General features: G+C 37.5%; 1 protein-coding gene across 5 annotated transcripts in view; it reads left to right on the top strand.

Moving 5' to 3' along the window:
• Nucleotides 1-252: 252 nt before the first annotated feature.
• The window catches only part of LOC128229188 (putative oxidoreductase YteT), a 28,787-nt gene continuing 13,391 nt past the window's right edge, over nucleotides 253-15,648 (top strand). For 3 of the 5 annotated variants that reach the window (XM_052940916.1, XM_052940915.1, XM_052940920.1), the window contains exons 1-12: nucleotides 253-388; nucleotides 1,447-1,614; nucleotides 2,192-2,276; nucleotides 2,711-2,784; nucleotides 4,754-4,813; nucleotides 5,537-5,701; nucleotides 6,505-6,687; nucleotides 7,528-7,713; nucleotides 10,031-10,129; nucleotides 12,377-12,505; nucleotides 12,742-12,843; nucleotides 13,731-13,800. In XM_052940916.1, the coding sequence (XP_052796876.1) occupies nucleotides 1,492-1,614; nucleotides 2,192-2,276; nucleotides 2,711-2,784; nucleotides 4,754-4,813; nucleotides 5,537-5,701; nucleotides 6,505-6,687; nucleotides 7,528-7,713; nucleotides 10,031-10,129; nucleotides 12,377-12,505; nucleotides 12,742-12,843; nucleotides 13,731-13,800 (1,276 nt within the window). In that variant the 5' untranslated portion in view covers nucleotides 253-388; nucleotides 1,447-1,491. The remainder of the gene's footprint in view (nucleotides 389-1,446; nucleotides 1,615-2,191; nucleotides 2,277-2,710; nucleotides 2,785-4,753; nucleotides 4,814-5,536; nucleotides 5,702-6,504; nucleotides 6,688-7,527; nucleotides 7,714-10,030; nucleotides 10,130-12,376; nucleotides 12,506-12,741; nucleotides 12,844-13,730; nucleotides 13,801-15,648) is intronic. The other 2 variants (XM_052940919.1, XM_052940917.1) reach the window with 2 other exon arrangements.

Genomic DNA, 15,648 nt, shown 5'->3' with positions numbered 1-15,648 from the left:
GACCTCTTGTTAGTCCCAGTAAAAAGGTAGTACATGACGTAGTAATTATCCAATTAAAACAAACAACAAATGATGAAATCATTAACATGATTATAAAGAGGAGTGTTAATAGAAAAAAACGTTTCAGACTCCCGCATTATATTTATGTACCCGTAATAGAGGATAAGAGTATATAACGTTAAACGGGTTTTAGTAATACCGTACTGGTATACGACAGCGACAAACCGATTCGATAAAATACTTGAACCGAAACTGAAAGTAGGCACATCACTTTTGTTGACAGTGTACGATTCAATCATGTACAAAAATATATATGTATATCAGTTATAAATATGTGATAGTATTTCGACATCTCATTTGGTAAGGAATCATTGTGGCGTAAAACAAGGTAAGAATTTACAGAATTATTACAATTATGAGTTTGCAACATATGTTCTAAATTCTAACTGATAAAGGTTTAGAACTGCGTGACAACTTATATATATATAATCTAGGTTTTGTTTTAACCAAAGTTTAACTTAAAGCATATATCTACATATTGGTCATATTGGTGTTGGAGGTAACTTGTCTTTCCGTACTAACTCCAGGGGCGTAGCTTGACGAAAATATATGTGTAGGCCACTTTTTAAAGTACTGACCATGTGAAACTTTCGATAAATAATATACGAAACATTAATGTCGCGTGAAAATGAATTTTAGAGCATAGGAAAACGATATATTTGAATATTTGAAATACCCGGTTTCCGATATATTAAAGCGCATTTGTCGGAATTTCATATTTTAGACCATTCTCCCTACCAACCTCCCTATGCCTTCAGTTTTTATTGCAGATTTGGCATTTTTACTTTTTCGTTTTTCTGAAAAATGTGTAGGCCGCGGCCTACACGGCCTATAGGAAGCTACGCCCCTGATTACTCGCATATAAAGTAACAATAATCAGAATATTTACTGAGGTACAGAGCGTAGTCCACTAGTACAGAGCGTAGCTTGTCTTTCCATACTAGTTAACTCGCGTATTAAGGGCGTTTTTGTTGATACCAAACCAATTTCTGTTTTAATTTCAATGGTTTCAGCAGTTTCGAAACCGGTTATGACAGTTTTGCTTGAAGTAACAAATGCATGGTTCGTTAAATTCGTTAAAGTATTAAACCATAATTAGAATAAGTTTCTGTAGTTTACAGTGAAATATTAACTTAGGTACAGGGCGTAGCGACATGTATACCAATTATTAACAACAAAGCAAATATAGTCCAAGTTATGGAACACCACCCCGACAACTGTCTTATGGCGTGTGACATATTAGACAAGTATATCGTTGATGTTTATTATGATGATTCATAGTACACACGGTGGAAAGACATACATGTACCTACTTCAGATTCAGAGATTATAATTCACTAATATTGAGCGAGCCCTGTTATTTTCACATAATGGTATGGTTTTCAGAACGAATTATCAACCAATCGTCTAATATAGTTATCCGAGCGAGTTATGTTAAGTTGTTGTGTTCGCTGTAACATGGAAAACACGCCGAAAACAGCCATCGTAGTAGGAGCGGGGTCCCGTGGAAGTGGCTATCCTTACTACGCCAAGGTGGAACCCAACAGGCTTACGGTACGGCAATGTAGGGAGAGGGTTGGGGACTGGAAGAGCGGGGATATTGTTTCTGATAGGTGTGGGCATGAGGGAGTATATTGAGATGGGATCCCTCGGAAGTAGAGGTCCCGTTATACGCTTGATTAAACATTTAAACTTTATTTTACTGTTAGATGCATATTTGTTTTAACATCCTTCACATTGTATAGTTTTAAAACTGTATGACGTCAGTAAATTATTGGTACGTTTTGTGTCGCCTGCCGCGGAAGCAAGCCTGATAAAAGGGGATTACTATGAATATGAATAAATATGACTAAATTCGACTAAGATCTTTATTGGAACGACCAACAGGTGCCTAACATGGAATTGACATTTTACTCGAGTTATTGTTCCTTTTTTATTTTTGAATACGACTTGCTTGTCAATCTGGGAGATTTGACATTATACCCTTGACTGTTTCTTGGGAATATTTCGAGTTGGGTGCCCCGTGGGTGTGGCTATCTAATTTGGACTATACATCTTTCATAACTGTGTATAGGGAATGAGTTGTACAAGTCCCAAACTTATATCTGTACGGCCTTCGATCCTTTTTCAGATCGTTGGGGTTTGTGAACCACGGAAATTTTACCGAGAACGAACTGTGAAACTCTTTGACATTGCGAAGGAAAATGTATTCACTGGTATGTCTGTAGTAACAACCCCCTACATTTGTTTTTTCTATTTAATACATTCGTTAAGTTTAGTCTTGATTTATGTTACAACGATTGTGAAGCAAGCTTTATTAACTTATACTTGGTCACTCGCGTTGGCACGATTTTGCGCTTGAGTGTGGTCTTATATTGTGGGGGAAATCGCACTACCCGAAGTAAACGCACTGGCTTGGTGAAAATCACATGCGCCCAGACCGGGAATCGAACCCGGGCCGCATAGGTGAGAAGCGAGTGCGCTGACCACTGCGCTAACCGGACAACCTTTGAATACATTCGTTTTGGTTCGATTGCGGCGAAAGGTGACATAGAGTACTTCGTGGTATAACTTAGTACTTGTGTCATTTAAGAAACCATCCTTTATCGGGTGTTTATGCGAGTAACGAAAGGTATGTTTTCATTTGTAGACTGGGCCGAGGCGGCGGCAAGGGACAAGTTTGCCGACAGTGTCATTATTTGTACGCCCGATCGGTTACATAAGGTATGTACATATCATAGTCATATTAGCAAGAATCCTAGGAGTGATTTTCGTACCTTATACGGGTTTTGCGCATTTGAAAAATACTACAGTTATACCCCTACTTCAAATATTCTTTAAAACTGCACTCCCACCGATTGACCATTTCAAAAACCCTTTTTTTCTTTTTCAACCTTGGAATAAGCCGATTTGTGCGTAAATGTCTAAACACCAGTGATATAAGACTGCTGGCAAAATATCAGATCGCAGTTTTTAGCTCTACTGGCCAAAGGCCAGAAGAGCTTATGCGATGGTAATGTGTACGTAGTATGTGCATCCGTGCGTCCGTGCGGTCGTGCGGTCGTGCGTTCGTGCGTCTGTAAACAATTGCTTGTGAACACGATACAGTCTTCAGTTTTGATTGTATCTCGATGAAACTTGTATAGTATTTAGATATCCATTAGAGCTGGGTTTCTTTCGAAAACCAGCCAGATCCGCCCATGCATGCCTAGATTATGGCCCTTGATAGTATAAAAAATGCTATTGTGTAAACAATTGGTTGTAAACAATTGGTTGTGAATACGATACAGTCTTCAGTTTTTATTGTATCTCAATGAAACTTGTACAGTATCTAGATATCCATTAGAGCTCGGTTCCTTTCGAAAACCAGCCAGATCCGCCCATGAATGCCTAGATTATGGGCCATGAAAGTTTTAAAGAAATGCTCTCTATTTTTAGCCAGGTCTGCATGAGCGAATTCTATTTTTAGCCAAGTTTACATGTACATGTAAATTCAAGTCTAGAGTTAAGGGAGACAATTTGCAAGTCTAGGATTTTGAGAGACAATTTGCTTTTTGCTTCTGCAGCTGATTTTGTGAATTACTCTGCCTTGTTCTTGTTGAAAGCCCAAAGGCCATTTTTTAGCTTTAAGTTCTGTAGTTTGCGCATTCATCTTAACAAAATTGGTTGTGAATGTTTAAGTTATGCACCTGGTGTCATTACTGGCCACACCCAGGGTTCACAGGTTTGGTAAACATAAATCTGGAATGGTTTAAAAAATCTTTTTGTGTGTTCGTTGGATCCATCTCAGCACAATTGCTTGTGAATGTTTGTTCAAATTGATCAATGTTGTCCTAAGATGCCCTTGACTTTGACCTTTTGACCAACTTTTTTTAACTTTTAAAACTACAGAAATTTTTACTTTGAGTACAGTTTTGAAAGCATTTTTTTTGTCAGATGACTTTTACTTGGCACATATTAAAATAGTTCATGGAACTAATCTGCTTACAATACTTTCTGGGCTCAGATGTTGAACGTGCTACGTTTTCAGGTAAGCCAAACACAAAACATAAACCATATGTCTGTTGCCTTTTACCCATACATACATGCTCTGGATTGATATGACCACAAAAGCCATGCCAGTAGAGCATAGGCCCTTTTGGGCCTCTTGTTCATATTTACTACGTTCCAAAATTATGTTTTCATGGCTAAACGCGTTAATGACGCTTTAAGAAAAATGAGCAGTTTTCAAACAATTGAGATCTGTTGTATTGTGAGTTATCTTAAATGACTGACTTGAAATATACGAACGAGTCCCTTAAAGGGGCTAGACACCAGTATTTCCTAATAAACGCAACACTCATGTTTCTGTCTCATATGTGTTTCCCCGTTTAAAAATAGCGTAATTGGTTTCCCAGTTTAAATCATATCTGTAGATGAGTACAGATAAACATACCGACGCCATTTTAAACTGATTGGGATTCACGTGGTAGACAACCCTAGTAAATTTCGAATTGAAAAAAATGCGCAAAAACTGCGAAAAATGCATGTGTAGTAATCGCTGTGAAACACCAGTAAGTAATATTCATTGCGTCGTACACAACGATGTAAATTTTATGTAAGTTTTTGACAATTTTCTTTTTTTTCTTGCAACTGTATCGCCTAGTGCCTAGCCCCTTTAAAGATTTTTTCCATATATACCTATACTTTTCAGGACCCGGCAATTGCTTTTGCAAAAAAGGGCTACAGTATTCTGTTGGAAAAGCCAATGGCCGTATGTATTTCTGACACGGAGTCGTTTGGTATTTCTTATCGAAACCAAATTATCCCAATATGGATTTTTTGTATTTATTAAAGTATAAGAGTCATCGAAATCCCTCGCCACGCCTTTTTAATTGCCCGAGAATAAAACCCGCGACATTGATGGACTTTTTTACATTTTCGCAACTATTTTCTTTCAAATTTGAAGTAATTGTAAATGAAATATATTGTGTTTTAATTTTAAATTCGATAGAAATAAGATGCGTTATTTGACATTTCCTTCAATGCATCTTTTTTAATAAGTCTATCGGAGAAAAGAACGCGGTACATATCGTTGCATCGGCGCATCTTTTTTCATCGACTATCTAGAGCTGTTACTATATAATGTACTGTACAAATTGAAAAAAAAGATGCCACTTTTAAGCAACCAAATATTTTTACTTTACCATTTTGAAAATGCGAGGTTCGGGATCGCGATGGTCCTTACAGAAGTTCGTAGACATTGTGTAATATACTAGTTTACAAATCACAAATACTGAAAAATGCACTACTTTAAAAACGCAACTTATGAAGCGTTCCTCAGCCATTGTTTGTAATGATCCGCGCGACCATAGCGCTGAACTTATTTGGATACTTCTTTTAAACAAATGAGTTCGTTTATTAATCAGTCACACATCTATGACTTACCTTCAAGTGTTTAAGTTAATTCATGTTTTGAATTTTAATTTCTTTGCAGACGACAGAGGAAGAATGCCGCGAGATTGTGTCCACGTGCAAGGCCAATCACGTGGTCTTATCGGTTTGTCACGTGCTCAGATACACGCCCTGGGTCAAAAAGGTCAAGGAAATAATAGACAGCGGGGTTATAGGCCAAGTTGTCAATATCAACCATGTGGAGCCGGTATGTATTTGAAATATGTGTCTGTATGAGAATGTTAATATAAGTACTTTTAAAGGGACTTGACACCGGATGACCTCAAAAATCAGCAAATACAGTATTTCCTTAAAACTAGCTTAGAATTGTCCATACGAGCTAGTATTAAACCGATAACACTTCACTTTACATGATTAAAATAATATTTTGCCACTCTCTCAACTGAATTTACCCGTTTAAAAATAGCGCACAATGGTTTCCCTGTTTAAACAAAAGTGCTTTGACTTCAGTTGTTTCATAAGTTGCTAATGTAATTTTAACATGTTCACTGTGTACTAGGTCGTCTGTGTTGTGTTTCCTCTTGTAATAATTAAAAAAGTAAGCTATTGATAGCGTCTGTAGTCGTTTGACGAATTCTGGTGTATATTTAAAGTTTGTGCTATGTAACTCATCGTCGGCAACCACGGTACTTTCTTCCGTTACACTCCATACATACCGTGGGATAATTGACCGATTAAATCTCGTTTTAATGAATATGTATCAGGTAGGGGAGGCAACTCTTCATCCAATGAATTTGAATGTTACACTCAAATATTGTTCAACAACTTTCAATTGTCAGTATTCTCCGTGGCCATGTGGTCACCAATCGCCAGAATACGTTTCAACTGTAAAACATCTGGTACTTTACGGAACCAATGAAACTGCCTCATTAATTATACTGCCCTCGGTACACAGCGAAGCGCAGCGAAGCATAGCGTAGTGTGTATTGGCGGTATCCGACGATGTATGTAAATAAGAATGCTGTACATGTATATAATTGGGTTAAATAGGTGGGTTACACGCACTTTGCCCATTCTTACGTTCGAGGAAACTGGCATAAGGAGAGCGACAGTTCGTTTTCGCTGCTGGCCAAGTGTTGTCATGACGTAGACCTCATCTGTTATTGGATGAATCACCGGTGCGATAGAGTATCCTCGTTTGGAAACCTCAGTCATTTCTGTAAACAGGATAAGGTATCTTTTGTAGAGATATATGTGCTAACAGTGAACTCGCCCGAAATAGGTTGTTATTGCTACTAGATGCAGGGCGATCTCGACGGGTGTCGAACTTTGGGTGATTTAAAAAAATCTATTAAAATCGGGGTGTTTTTTCACTACTAAGAGAAAGGTGGCGAGGCCCTTTGATAGGGGAATAATAGCATCGTTTTTGGCAAAAAAGGGAAAGTACTGACATGATCCAACCTGTTTTCAAACCTTTTATTCATCTGACCTATCGACAAACTCATGAATGGCACCATATTGCTACATTTGCTATATGTTAATGCACCAGTCAATTGTAACCACGCCCCCCCCCCCCCCAGGTCCGCGGAATAGCGGGGACTTTGACTTTCGGTCCAGCCAACCCCGGCTAAATTCCCGGCCCTGCGGGGACGAACAGATGGTAAAATCTCCGCCAAATGCCCCCGCACCCTAGGGACCCTAGGTAAGGCCCATTCCCCGCTATATTTAAAGCGTAGACAAAACCACCGCATTCACCCGGCACTGCGGGGCCACCTGGAAGGTAAAAACACGGCCCATTTCCCCGGCTATCCCCGGTATACCCCAGGACCTGGGGAGGGGGCGGGGGGGCATGGTTACAGTTGACTAAATATATTATTTGTCATGAGGGGATGAAGAATTTCGGTCCCAAAAAAGGTAAAAAAACACTAAAAATATACACAATTTATTTAATATTTAATAATAGACAAGCGGCTACTATTTCATCCTAAAAGCGATCTGGTAGCAATGCAAACCCACTTAGGGCGTTTCTGAAAGTTTCACTCACTTATTAGCCACACGCTTTGCACTACCTAGGTCGGTTATTGGCACTTTGCCCACTCGTTCGTGCGCGGGAATTGGAGCCGAGAAGCAGACAGCTCGTTTGCACTGTTGGCCAAGTGTTGTCATGATGTGGATCTCGTCTGCTATTGGATGTCGCACCGGAAGTGCGAACGAGTGTCGTCGTTTGGTAATCTTAGTCACTTCACCGCCAATGATAAGGTATATAATTATGGAAAAAAACATAAACGAAAAAAAAGTTTGTTTATGTAAGTTTTTTTGAAACCTGATGTAGCTCTCTTCCTCTTGTCCATTTCCACACGACAGTGTTAAAGGCACAAAAATAAGTGAATACATTTTTAATACATTATTATGATGAACGCATTTGATCAAAACAAACAAAAGGCATATGGTGATTTGTGTACAAATCAAAACCATATTAGTCTTTATTAATGAGTTATGGTTTTCCAGCTATTAGGTACGTGGCCACAAATTACGCAGTTAAAAAAACGCCGAAATATTGTTCATATATTTATCTGTACACAAATCAAAATATCATGTTTTTGTTTTGTTTTGAACATTAAAGTCAAATGAGTTATGCATTCAATGCATTAAAGCTGCACTCTCACAGATTGAACGTTTTGACAACTTTTTTTATTTTTTTGTCTGGGAACGAGCAAATTTTTGCGAAAGTCCATGGAAACCAGTTATACAAGACTGCTGACAAAAAATTAGATCGCAGGTTTTTATATTTAAGTTCAAAAATAGATGTGTTATGCATTTTTCTTAAACCGTTAGTAACCCATAAGGTTAGTAAGCCATAAGACATTAATTTTCGAACGGAAATATGAAAATCTGCGTTCTGATCTTTTGTCAGCAATCTTATATCATTGGTTTGCAGATATTTACGCAAACATTTGCTCATTCCAAGACAAAAAATAATAAAGTTGTAAAAATGGTAAATCTGTGAGAGTGCAGCTTTAATATTAAAACAGATCAGATATCATGCGTTTGCATCAGCCTATATTGTGCCACTGTTATGAAAAAAGAAATGTGTTTTTTTTTCACTGGGTAGAATTGCACAGTGTGTGTTATAATACACCATATTTACCTTAGTTTCTTGTTATAACTACGCACCGACACGTACATAAATTTGGTTGCTTGTATTGCTTTAATTATAGCTCTTTCAGGGTATGAAACACCGGTACCTTTCATATTGTTTGATAGTCTCATTTCAGAAACAAAGTCCCGTATATAAGAAAGCAATAGTTAAAAAGCATTAATGCACCAGGCAATTGTAACCACGCCCCCCCCCATGTCCGGGGGTATACCGGGGATAGCCGGGAAAATGGGCCGTGTTTTTACCTTCCAGGTAGCCCAGCAGTGCCGGGTGAATGTGGTTTGCGCCAAAAAAGCGGGGAATGGGCCTTACCTAGCGTCCCTAGGGTGCGGGGGCATTTGGCGGGGATTTTACCAGCAGTTCGTCCCCGCTGCGCGGTGATCTTATCCATGCTTGGCTGGACCGAAAGTCAAAGTCACCGATATTCCCCGGACCTGGGGGGGGGGGGCGTGGTTGCAATTGACCGGTGAATAAGTACTGATCTTATATCGATTAAATTTTGCTGTTTTACACGAAAGCTATCAAAAGGTCGGTTATAAAAATTCAGTTCAGATAATATCCTCTCATAGGTACATTATTTATACAATTCAATATGTATTGTTATACACATACCTTTAGCATTCTCCTTTTAGGGCAAACCGTAACTGATCGACATGGAAAAGTCGTGACCCAATCCCTTTGCATGTCCTTTATTATATGAACGTAAACAATTGGCACTGTTTATGTTTTTCTGCTGTTTTCTTCGTCATGATTTGTGTAAATTTATCACCATTAATGCACCAGTCAATTGTTACCACGGCCCCCAATGTCCGGGGAATAGCGGGGACTTTGACTTTCGGTCCAGCCAAGCCCGGGTAAAATCCTCGTCCTGCGGGGACGAACTGCTGGTAAAATACCCGCCAAATGTCCCCGCACCCCAGGGACCCTAGGTAAGGCCCATTCCCCGATATTTTTGGCGCGAAGACAAAACCACGGCATTCACCCGGCACTGCGTGGCCACATGGAAGGTAAAAACACGGCCCAAACGGTAGGGGCGTGGTTACAATTGACTGGTGCATAAATCAACAGAGGATCCCACATGAGTGGTCATTTAATACGGAATTTATTTAACGAGCTTTCTAAAAAAATCTTGCAATTTCAGTAGATAAGTTTAATAAATTTCGTATTGAATGATTCTATTTACATTATAAATACTCGTGAGCCTTTAAACAGCGCTAAATAATAAAACATCGCTATATAGCGCGGCCATCTTCATCGCTATATATTAATGACATAATGTCACACATTTAGTATAGTTATAGTAACACTTGTTATATAATTTTATCAAAAATATATAATGACGTAATTAAATTTTCACGATGACGACGTCATTTATGATAAAAAAATCAATTAAGCATTGCTGTTTGTTTTGTATTTTAGCCAAAGGGTGCTGCTGCCCGCTGCCTGGACTGCCCACAGAGCATTGAACAACAGTGCCCATACTCTGCTAAGAATATTTACCTCGATGAAGTCAAACGCGTAGGTCATCTTTATGTTCAACAGGAATTTAAACATAAGTTATCGAACAAAGCAGTCACAAGTTTTCAAACCATTTTTTAATCACATATGTGCAAGTTAGAATGTTGCTTGCTTTGAGATGGTAGATGGGTGATTATTGAAATAATTAGCTAAACCTACAGTTACTACGAATACCAACATGTCATTTATAAGGTAATACGAGCCAAAATATAAATAAAATAGTTTATCTGGGGGCTATATAGAAGTTGCCTTCGTCGCCTCCCGTCCCATTGGGTCCCAAATGTATAAGGCCAATTGTTCAGAACATTGTTTAAGTAGACAACGTGATTAACAAGAGTATTGTTAAAGATGCACTCTTACTCACATATAAGATGTACCACAATTAAACAAATATTTTTATTTACTGAAAAAGATTAATAAATACAGAAAACAGTGGTTCTTATGAAGGAGACCGTATTTTATTTGAAAATATTTTAATTTTCCGAAAAAGATCAATCAATACAGAAAACAATGGTTCTTATGAAGGAGACCGTGTTTTAATTTAAAGAAGGCTGCAGACAACACGGAATTTCTATAGATAGTCTATCACTGTTAATCTTTTAGCACTCACCAATCATTTAATAATTGTGCGTTTTCAGCTATTATATACACGGTTACAATCTTGTTATCAGTATTTTATATTTTCCTAAATTGCATCATTTAGATAGTAGTGAAAGGTACAGCACTCAAAGTTTATTTTTTGTTATACAAGTGTTTGTATTGCTTTTGAATAAGAGTGTCCCTTTAACTTTTAAACTTGAAATATTTGTTGATGTGTTCACATTTTTAAATAAAACAAACAACTTATGAAACAGTCGGTCCATTTTGTCGATTGTATCTCCAAATGTATTGTACCTACAAACATGCAGCATCATAGGTATGTTGATCTTGAGCATGTGCTGTTGTGCACATGCTATTTATAACGTATTTGATTTAACTGACAAGAGTTATGGACCTTGACTTAGTAAAAATGTGTCCCATGTAGCACCAAAATATTTTGGCCTAAAAAATACATTTGGTTCGGGTAACCCGACCCTACCTAGGAAAAGACGCCAACCATACCGTTTTTATAGTCAGTTAAAAAAAGAGAAAAACTATAAAGAATATTTTTTTTAATTGCTTTTCAATATGTAGTTTAAAACCTGATATGCGTATACACAGAAGATAACTTTAACACCATTCCGCTATGATAAAAATGACATTCTTATATAAACCTAATAAATAAAAGCCTACCTAGCCTACCTATTTTCGAAAAGGGTGTAACCCTAACCAAACTTTTTTTAGGGCAATCTACAATCTAATAAAACTGCATATATATATATATATATATATATATATATATATATATATATATATATATATATATATATATATATATATATATAAATTAGTCAGCATGAGCTGTTGTGCACTTGCCATTTCTGACACATTTCACTTCGATTAAGAGTTATGGTCCTTACAATAGCGAAATAATGATCTGATACATATTGTGTCGCATTTATCTCTTAAAGTATTGCACCTACACACGTAAAACTTTACAGCAATGTTAGTCAGCGTGTTCATTCTGTTTAACAAGAGTTACGTCCCTTGATATAGTGAACTAGCGTCTCAACAATATTGTGTCACTTGAAGCTCCAAAAGTATTGCACCTACATACATGAACTCGCATAACCATGTCAGTCTGCATGGGTTGTTAGACACACCTGCCGTTTCATTCCTTAATTCCACAACCTGATATGTAACCATTGTAGTTGTGTTAGGCGACGTAAAGGGGATTTAACACGACTGCCATAGCTGTAGTTTCATTTATCCACCCACTGCGGTGCCTTTAATATGGTTGCATTTTTATGCTTGCAGACAAACATGTATATAACTCACAGAAACAAACTACCACATCCATAAACCATTACGTTCGTACTTGTTTTTTTTGTAAAATTTGCGTCCATTTTGCATGAACCGGTCGACCTTTAAGTGACCTCTGTAGGCGAAGTTTTCGCAAGAAAGACCTGGGTCATGCATATGTAAAACACGAATTAAAAAATAAATCTCGATAATTTTTTGATCAGCGCGAATTATTACAACCAAAAATAAAAGAAATGGAAATGGGGACATGTATATATATAAGGAATGATACTTATTTATGATAAAGTCTATTTTTTATATCAATACATGTAAACAAAACATGAAATACTCCCATTTTTGTTTCAGGGAAACACTGGATGGCCCGTGAGCGTAATATGCGAGGTCCCAGATATCGAGAGCGTCACGAACGCCTTGAGGACGGGGCCGTATGGCAAGTGCGTCTATGACACCGACAATGACGTCATGTCACACCAGGTATTGTCTTAAACTCTGACACCGTAGACGTTCATGATTGTAATAGAAATGAGTCATAATATTTTCTTTGTAGGTTTTGAGAAGTCATTTCACAAGAATGCAATTTCTTTTTTGTTCAGTATTAACACATCAATCGTGAAATAATTCCTTCCGCTGCAATGTTCTCGCAGTTCATTACATATGTGATTTCTTTTGATACAATTGTGCACTTCTTTTTTAATACTCTTTGTGTACAGGTTGTAAACATGCAGTTTGAAGGTGGCGCTACCGCAACGCTTCAAATGGTCGCATTCACGCGCAAAATTTGTGCGAGGGAGGTGAAGATATACGGTACAAAGGTATGTATGACGTCATCGGAACTTTGGTATCAATGACGTCACCGGTTTATTCCGTAGTTCCATAACGCTGCCATATGAAGTGTGAACGTTGTGTTTACTATTCACATGTTGTGGGGATATACCATACCATCCGGTGGGGGTTAAATTCCTCTTTTGTCTTTAATAAAATATGTAAAAGTCTCACTTGGGGTGTGACGGGGTCATTCCATAATGCAGCCATTAAAAGGCGCGGGCAGACCTTTATTAACTGAAAAAATGGAAGAAGCGTTAGTTTTTTTTCTGAATTAATTATTATTTTGTTAGAGTCATTTATATGAGTAACTTAACACACTGGCTAAAAAGTTTCTTTTCACACATTATAGTTTAATAAAATGAGAATGAACAGAAATAACGAAACAAAGGCCAATTCTGATAATCAATGAATTTCCTAAATGGAAAAAATAAATTAAGAGTTGAATCCGATTTCACACTTTTTCGTGAACGACAGATGTACGGCAGACACCGTTCTGCTATAAAATCACTTTTTACACCCAAAATATGTTAAGAAATGTTTAAGTGTCAATGAACTTAAAACACATGTACGTTAGCCATTAAAAAGCCCATAACTCTTTTGTATTACACTTGAAATAGTCGAGTAAACAAGCGTACGGTACGGAGTATGGCGTCCCGGGTTTCAGTTATAGCAAAATGGGTATATGGCGAGGCAGTGAACATATTTTACTTCTTGATTAGGTCGTAAACGGCTCCGAGTGCCTCAAGGTTTCGTACATACGGAAATAGCCGATATTTGGCGGACGGATACGATTGTAAAAATGTGTATGTTTGGTTCTGTTACTCGTTATGTAAGAACATATTGATATTTTAATCGATTTTTATTGATTTTTCAGGGACAGATAGAAGTAAACGACGGTGATGTTGTGCCCATTAAGGTCTACGATTTTGTATCAAAGAAACCTTGTAAGTAATTTTATAAAACAATCGATTTGATTCTAAGTTTCTAAATTTAACAGTATGGGGAGGTATTCGAAATCTCTGAACAAGCCGTTCGTTAGCCTTGTCGAATAGATTATGACCCTTCACAGCATTTTGGTGGTGTATAAGCTTATTTATACCCGCCCTCGGGCCTTGCTCATTCGGCGAGTGCTCTGATAAGATTGTTAGACTTTTTATGTTTTTTGAAGCATAGTGCATAGATAGAATGTAACCCTGGTTAGAGCTACCCTGGTTCTTTTACCTGCGTCAGTGTATAGCACTGCCATACGGGACTCCCATTTAACGTCCCTCCCGGAAGACGATTTGTATTAAGAGGTGCGGCGGGGAATCGAACTTGCGACCCCTGGATTGACAGTTAAGTGTGTTACCACTAGTCTACGGTCCGCCACTCTCTGCGGTAATTCCTTATATATACTGTATTGATAAGGCGATTATTTTAATTATGCTTGCCATGATTGTATCCACGAATAACTTCATTAATTTATAGTATACAATGTGTGTATACCACGTGTAAAAATGCGTCATATATGCTACGTCGGAAGGCAACATTTTGCTTTAAATGAAGACTTAAAACAAAGATAACTTTTCTTTTACTACACTATTTTAAATGAAACAAAGGGCAGTCTAAGCCGCTTAAAGAGCCACGCCTTCGTTCTTTTACCGGAGTTTGATAGGTGATTAACTTTATCAAACACTTAGACAAACCAGATTCCAAATTAAAATTTTGACAGTGCTACGTAAATCGTTTTGTGAAAAGATTTGTCGAAGTGTTTAAAGAAACTAAACTCTCAAACAAACTCTGGTAAAAGATGAAAGGCGGGGCTCTGTAAGCGGCGTAGACTGCGCTATGTTTCATTTAAAAAAAAGTGAAGATTTAGTGAAGTTATCTTTGTTTAAAGTCTTCATTCGAAGAAAAAATTGCCTTCCGACGTAGCATTTATGACGCAATTTATCACGTGATATACACACACTGAGTATAGACGTCTAATTTAGTTCTGGGAATGCCAGCCCCTGTCGTTTTAGGCAAGCCACTCATCTTGACAAGCATGTTGCGCATGCTCATTACGATTCAAATATGGAACATTTTAAAGCCGTCCATTTCCAAAATTATTTCGACAGTGGCAAAAAAGTATCTGATTTACTGAAATAAGATGTCCCAAAAACTTGAAATGTTTTATTACATTTTTTTTTATTGCATCCAACTATCTGATCAGCTTCTTGTGGAATACAATAATAATCTTCATATAGATATTCATAAACCTATGTTTTAAGAGATGGTTGTAACAGGGCGTGGTCTCTTGATTCCTGTTTAAATGTTTAGTCGATATTACATGTACCTGACATAACGCACAGGGGTGAGTAAGTGTTAGTATATTTATTAGATTTGATACTTATTGCATGGATGTGTTAACAAATTCTTCATCTGAAATTCCATGAAATGGGCGTTTTTCGGGCGTAAAATATCATACAGGTCATCCTTTTTATCACGTTTTCTTTGTCCTTTTTTGTACTACGTCCATGCTATCTTGTCAACATATCAAGATTTTTTTTAACTCGAAAATTGAGATTAATCTTCAATGTACTGAATGTCGAAACCATTAGCAAATTTATCACATTGGTCAGTAGTCGGGCGAAGGTTATATATAGGCAATCTTCACCTATCTAAAATAGACTCGCTCATGTTTTGTAAAATGCACTTTTTTGTATGACGAAATTAAGTCGGCAAATCATAAGAGTGTCAAAGGCGCCGGTTTTCTTATTTTATGGACTTTACCGGTGTGTGTTCGCACCCAAATAAACCAAAATACTTTT

Source organism: Mya arenaria, chromosome 3, assembly GCF_026914265.1.
Source record: "Mya arenaria isolate MELC-2E11 chromosome 3, ASM2691426v1".
NCBI lineage: Eukaryota > Metazoa > Mollusca > Bivalvia > Myida > Myidae > Mya > Mya arenaria.
The sequence above is the reverse complement of the archived record's forward strand: the minus strand, read 5'-3'. Positions and strand labels throughout refer to the sequence as shown.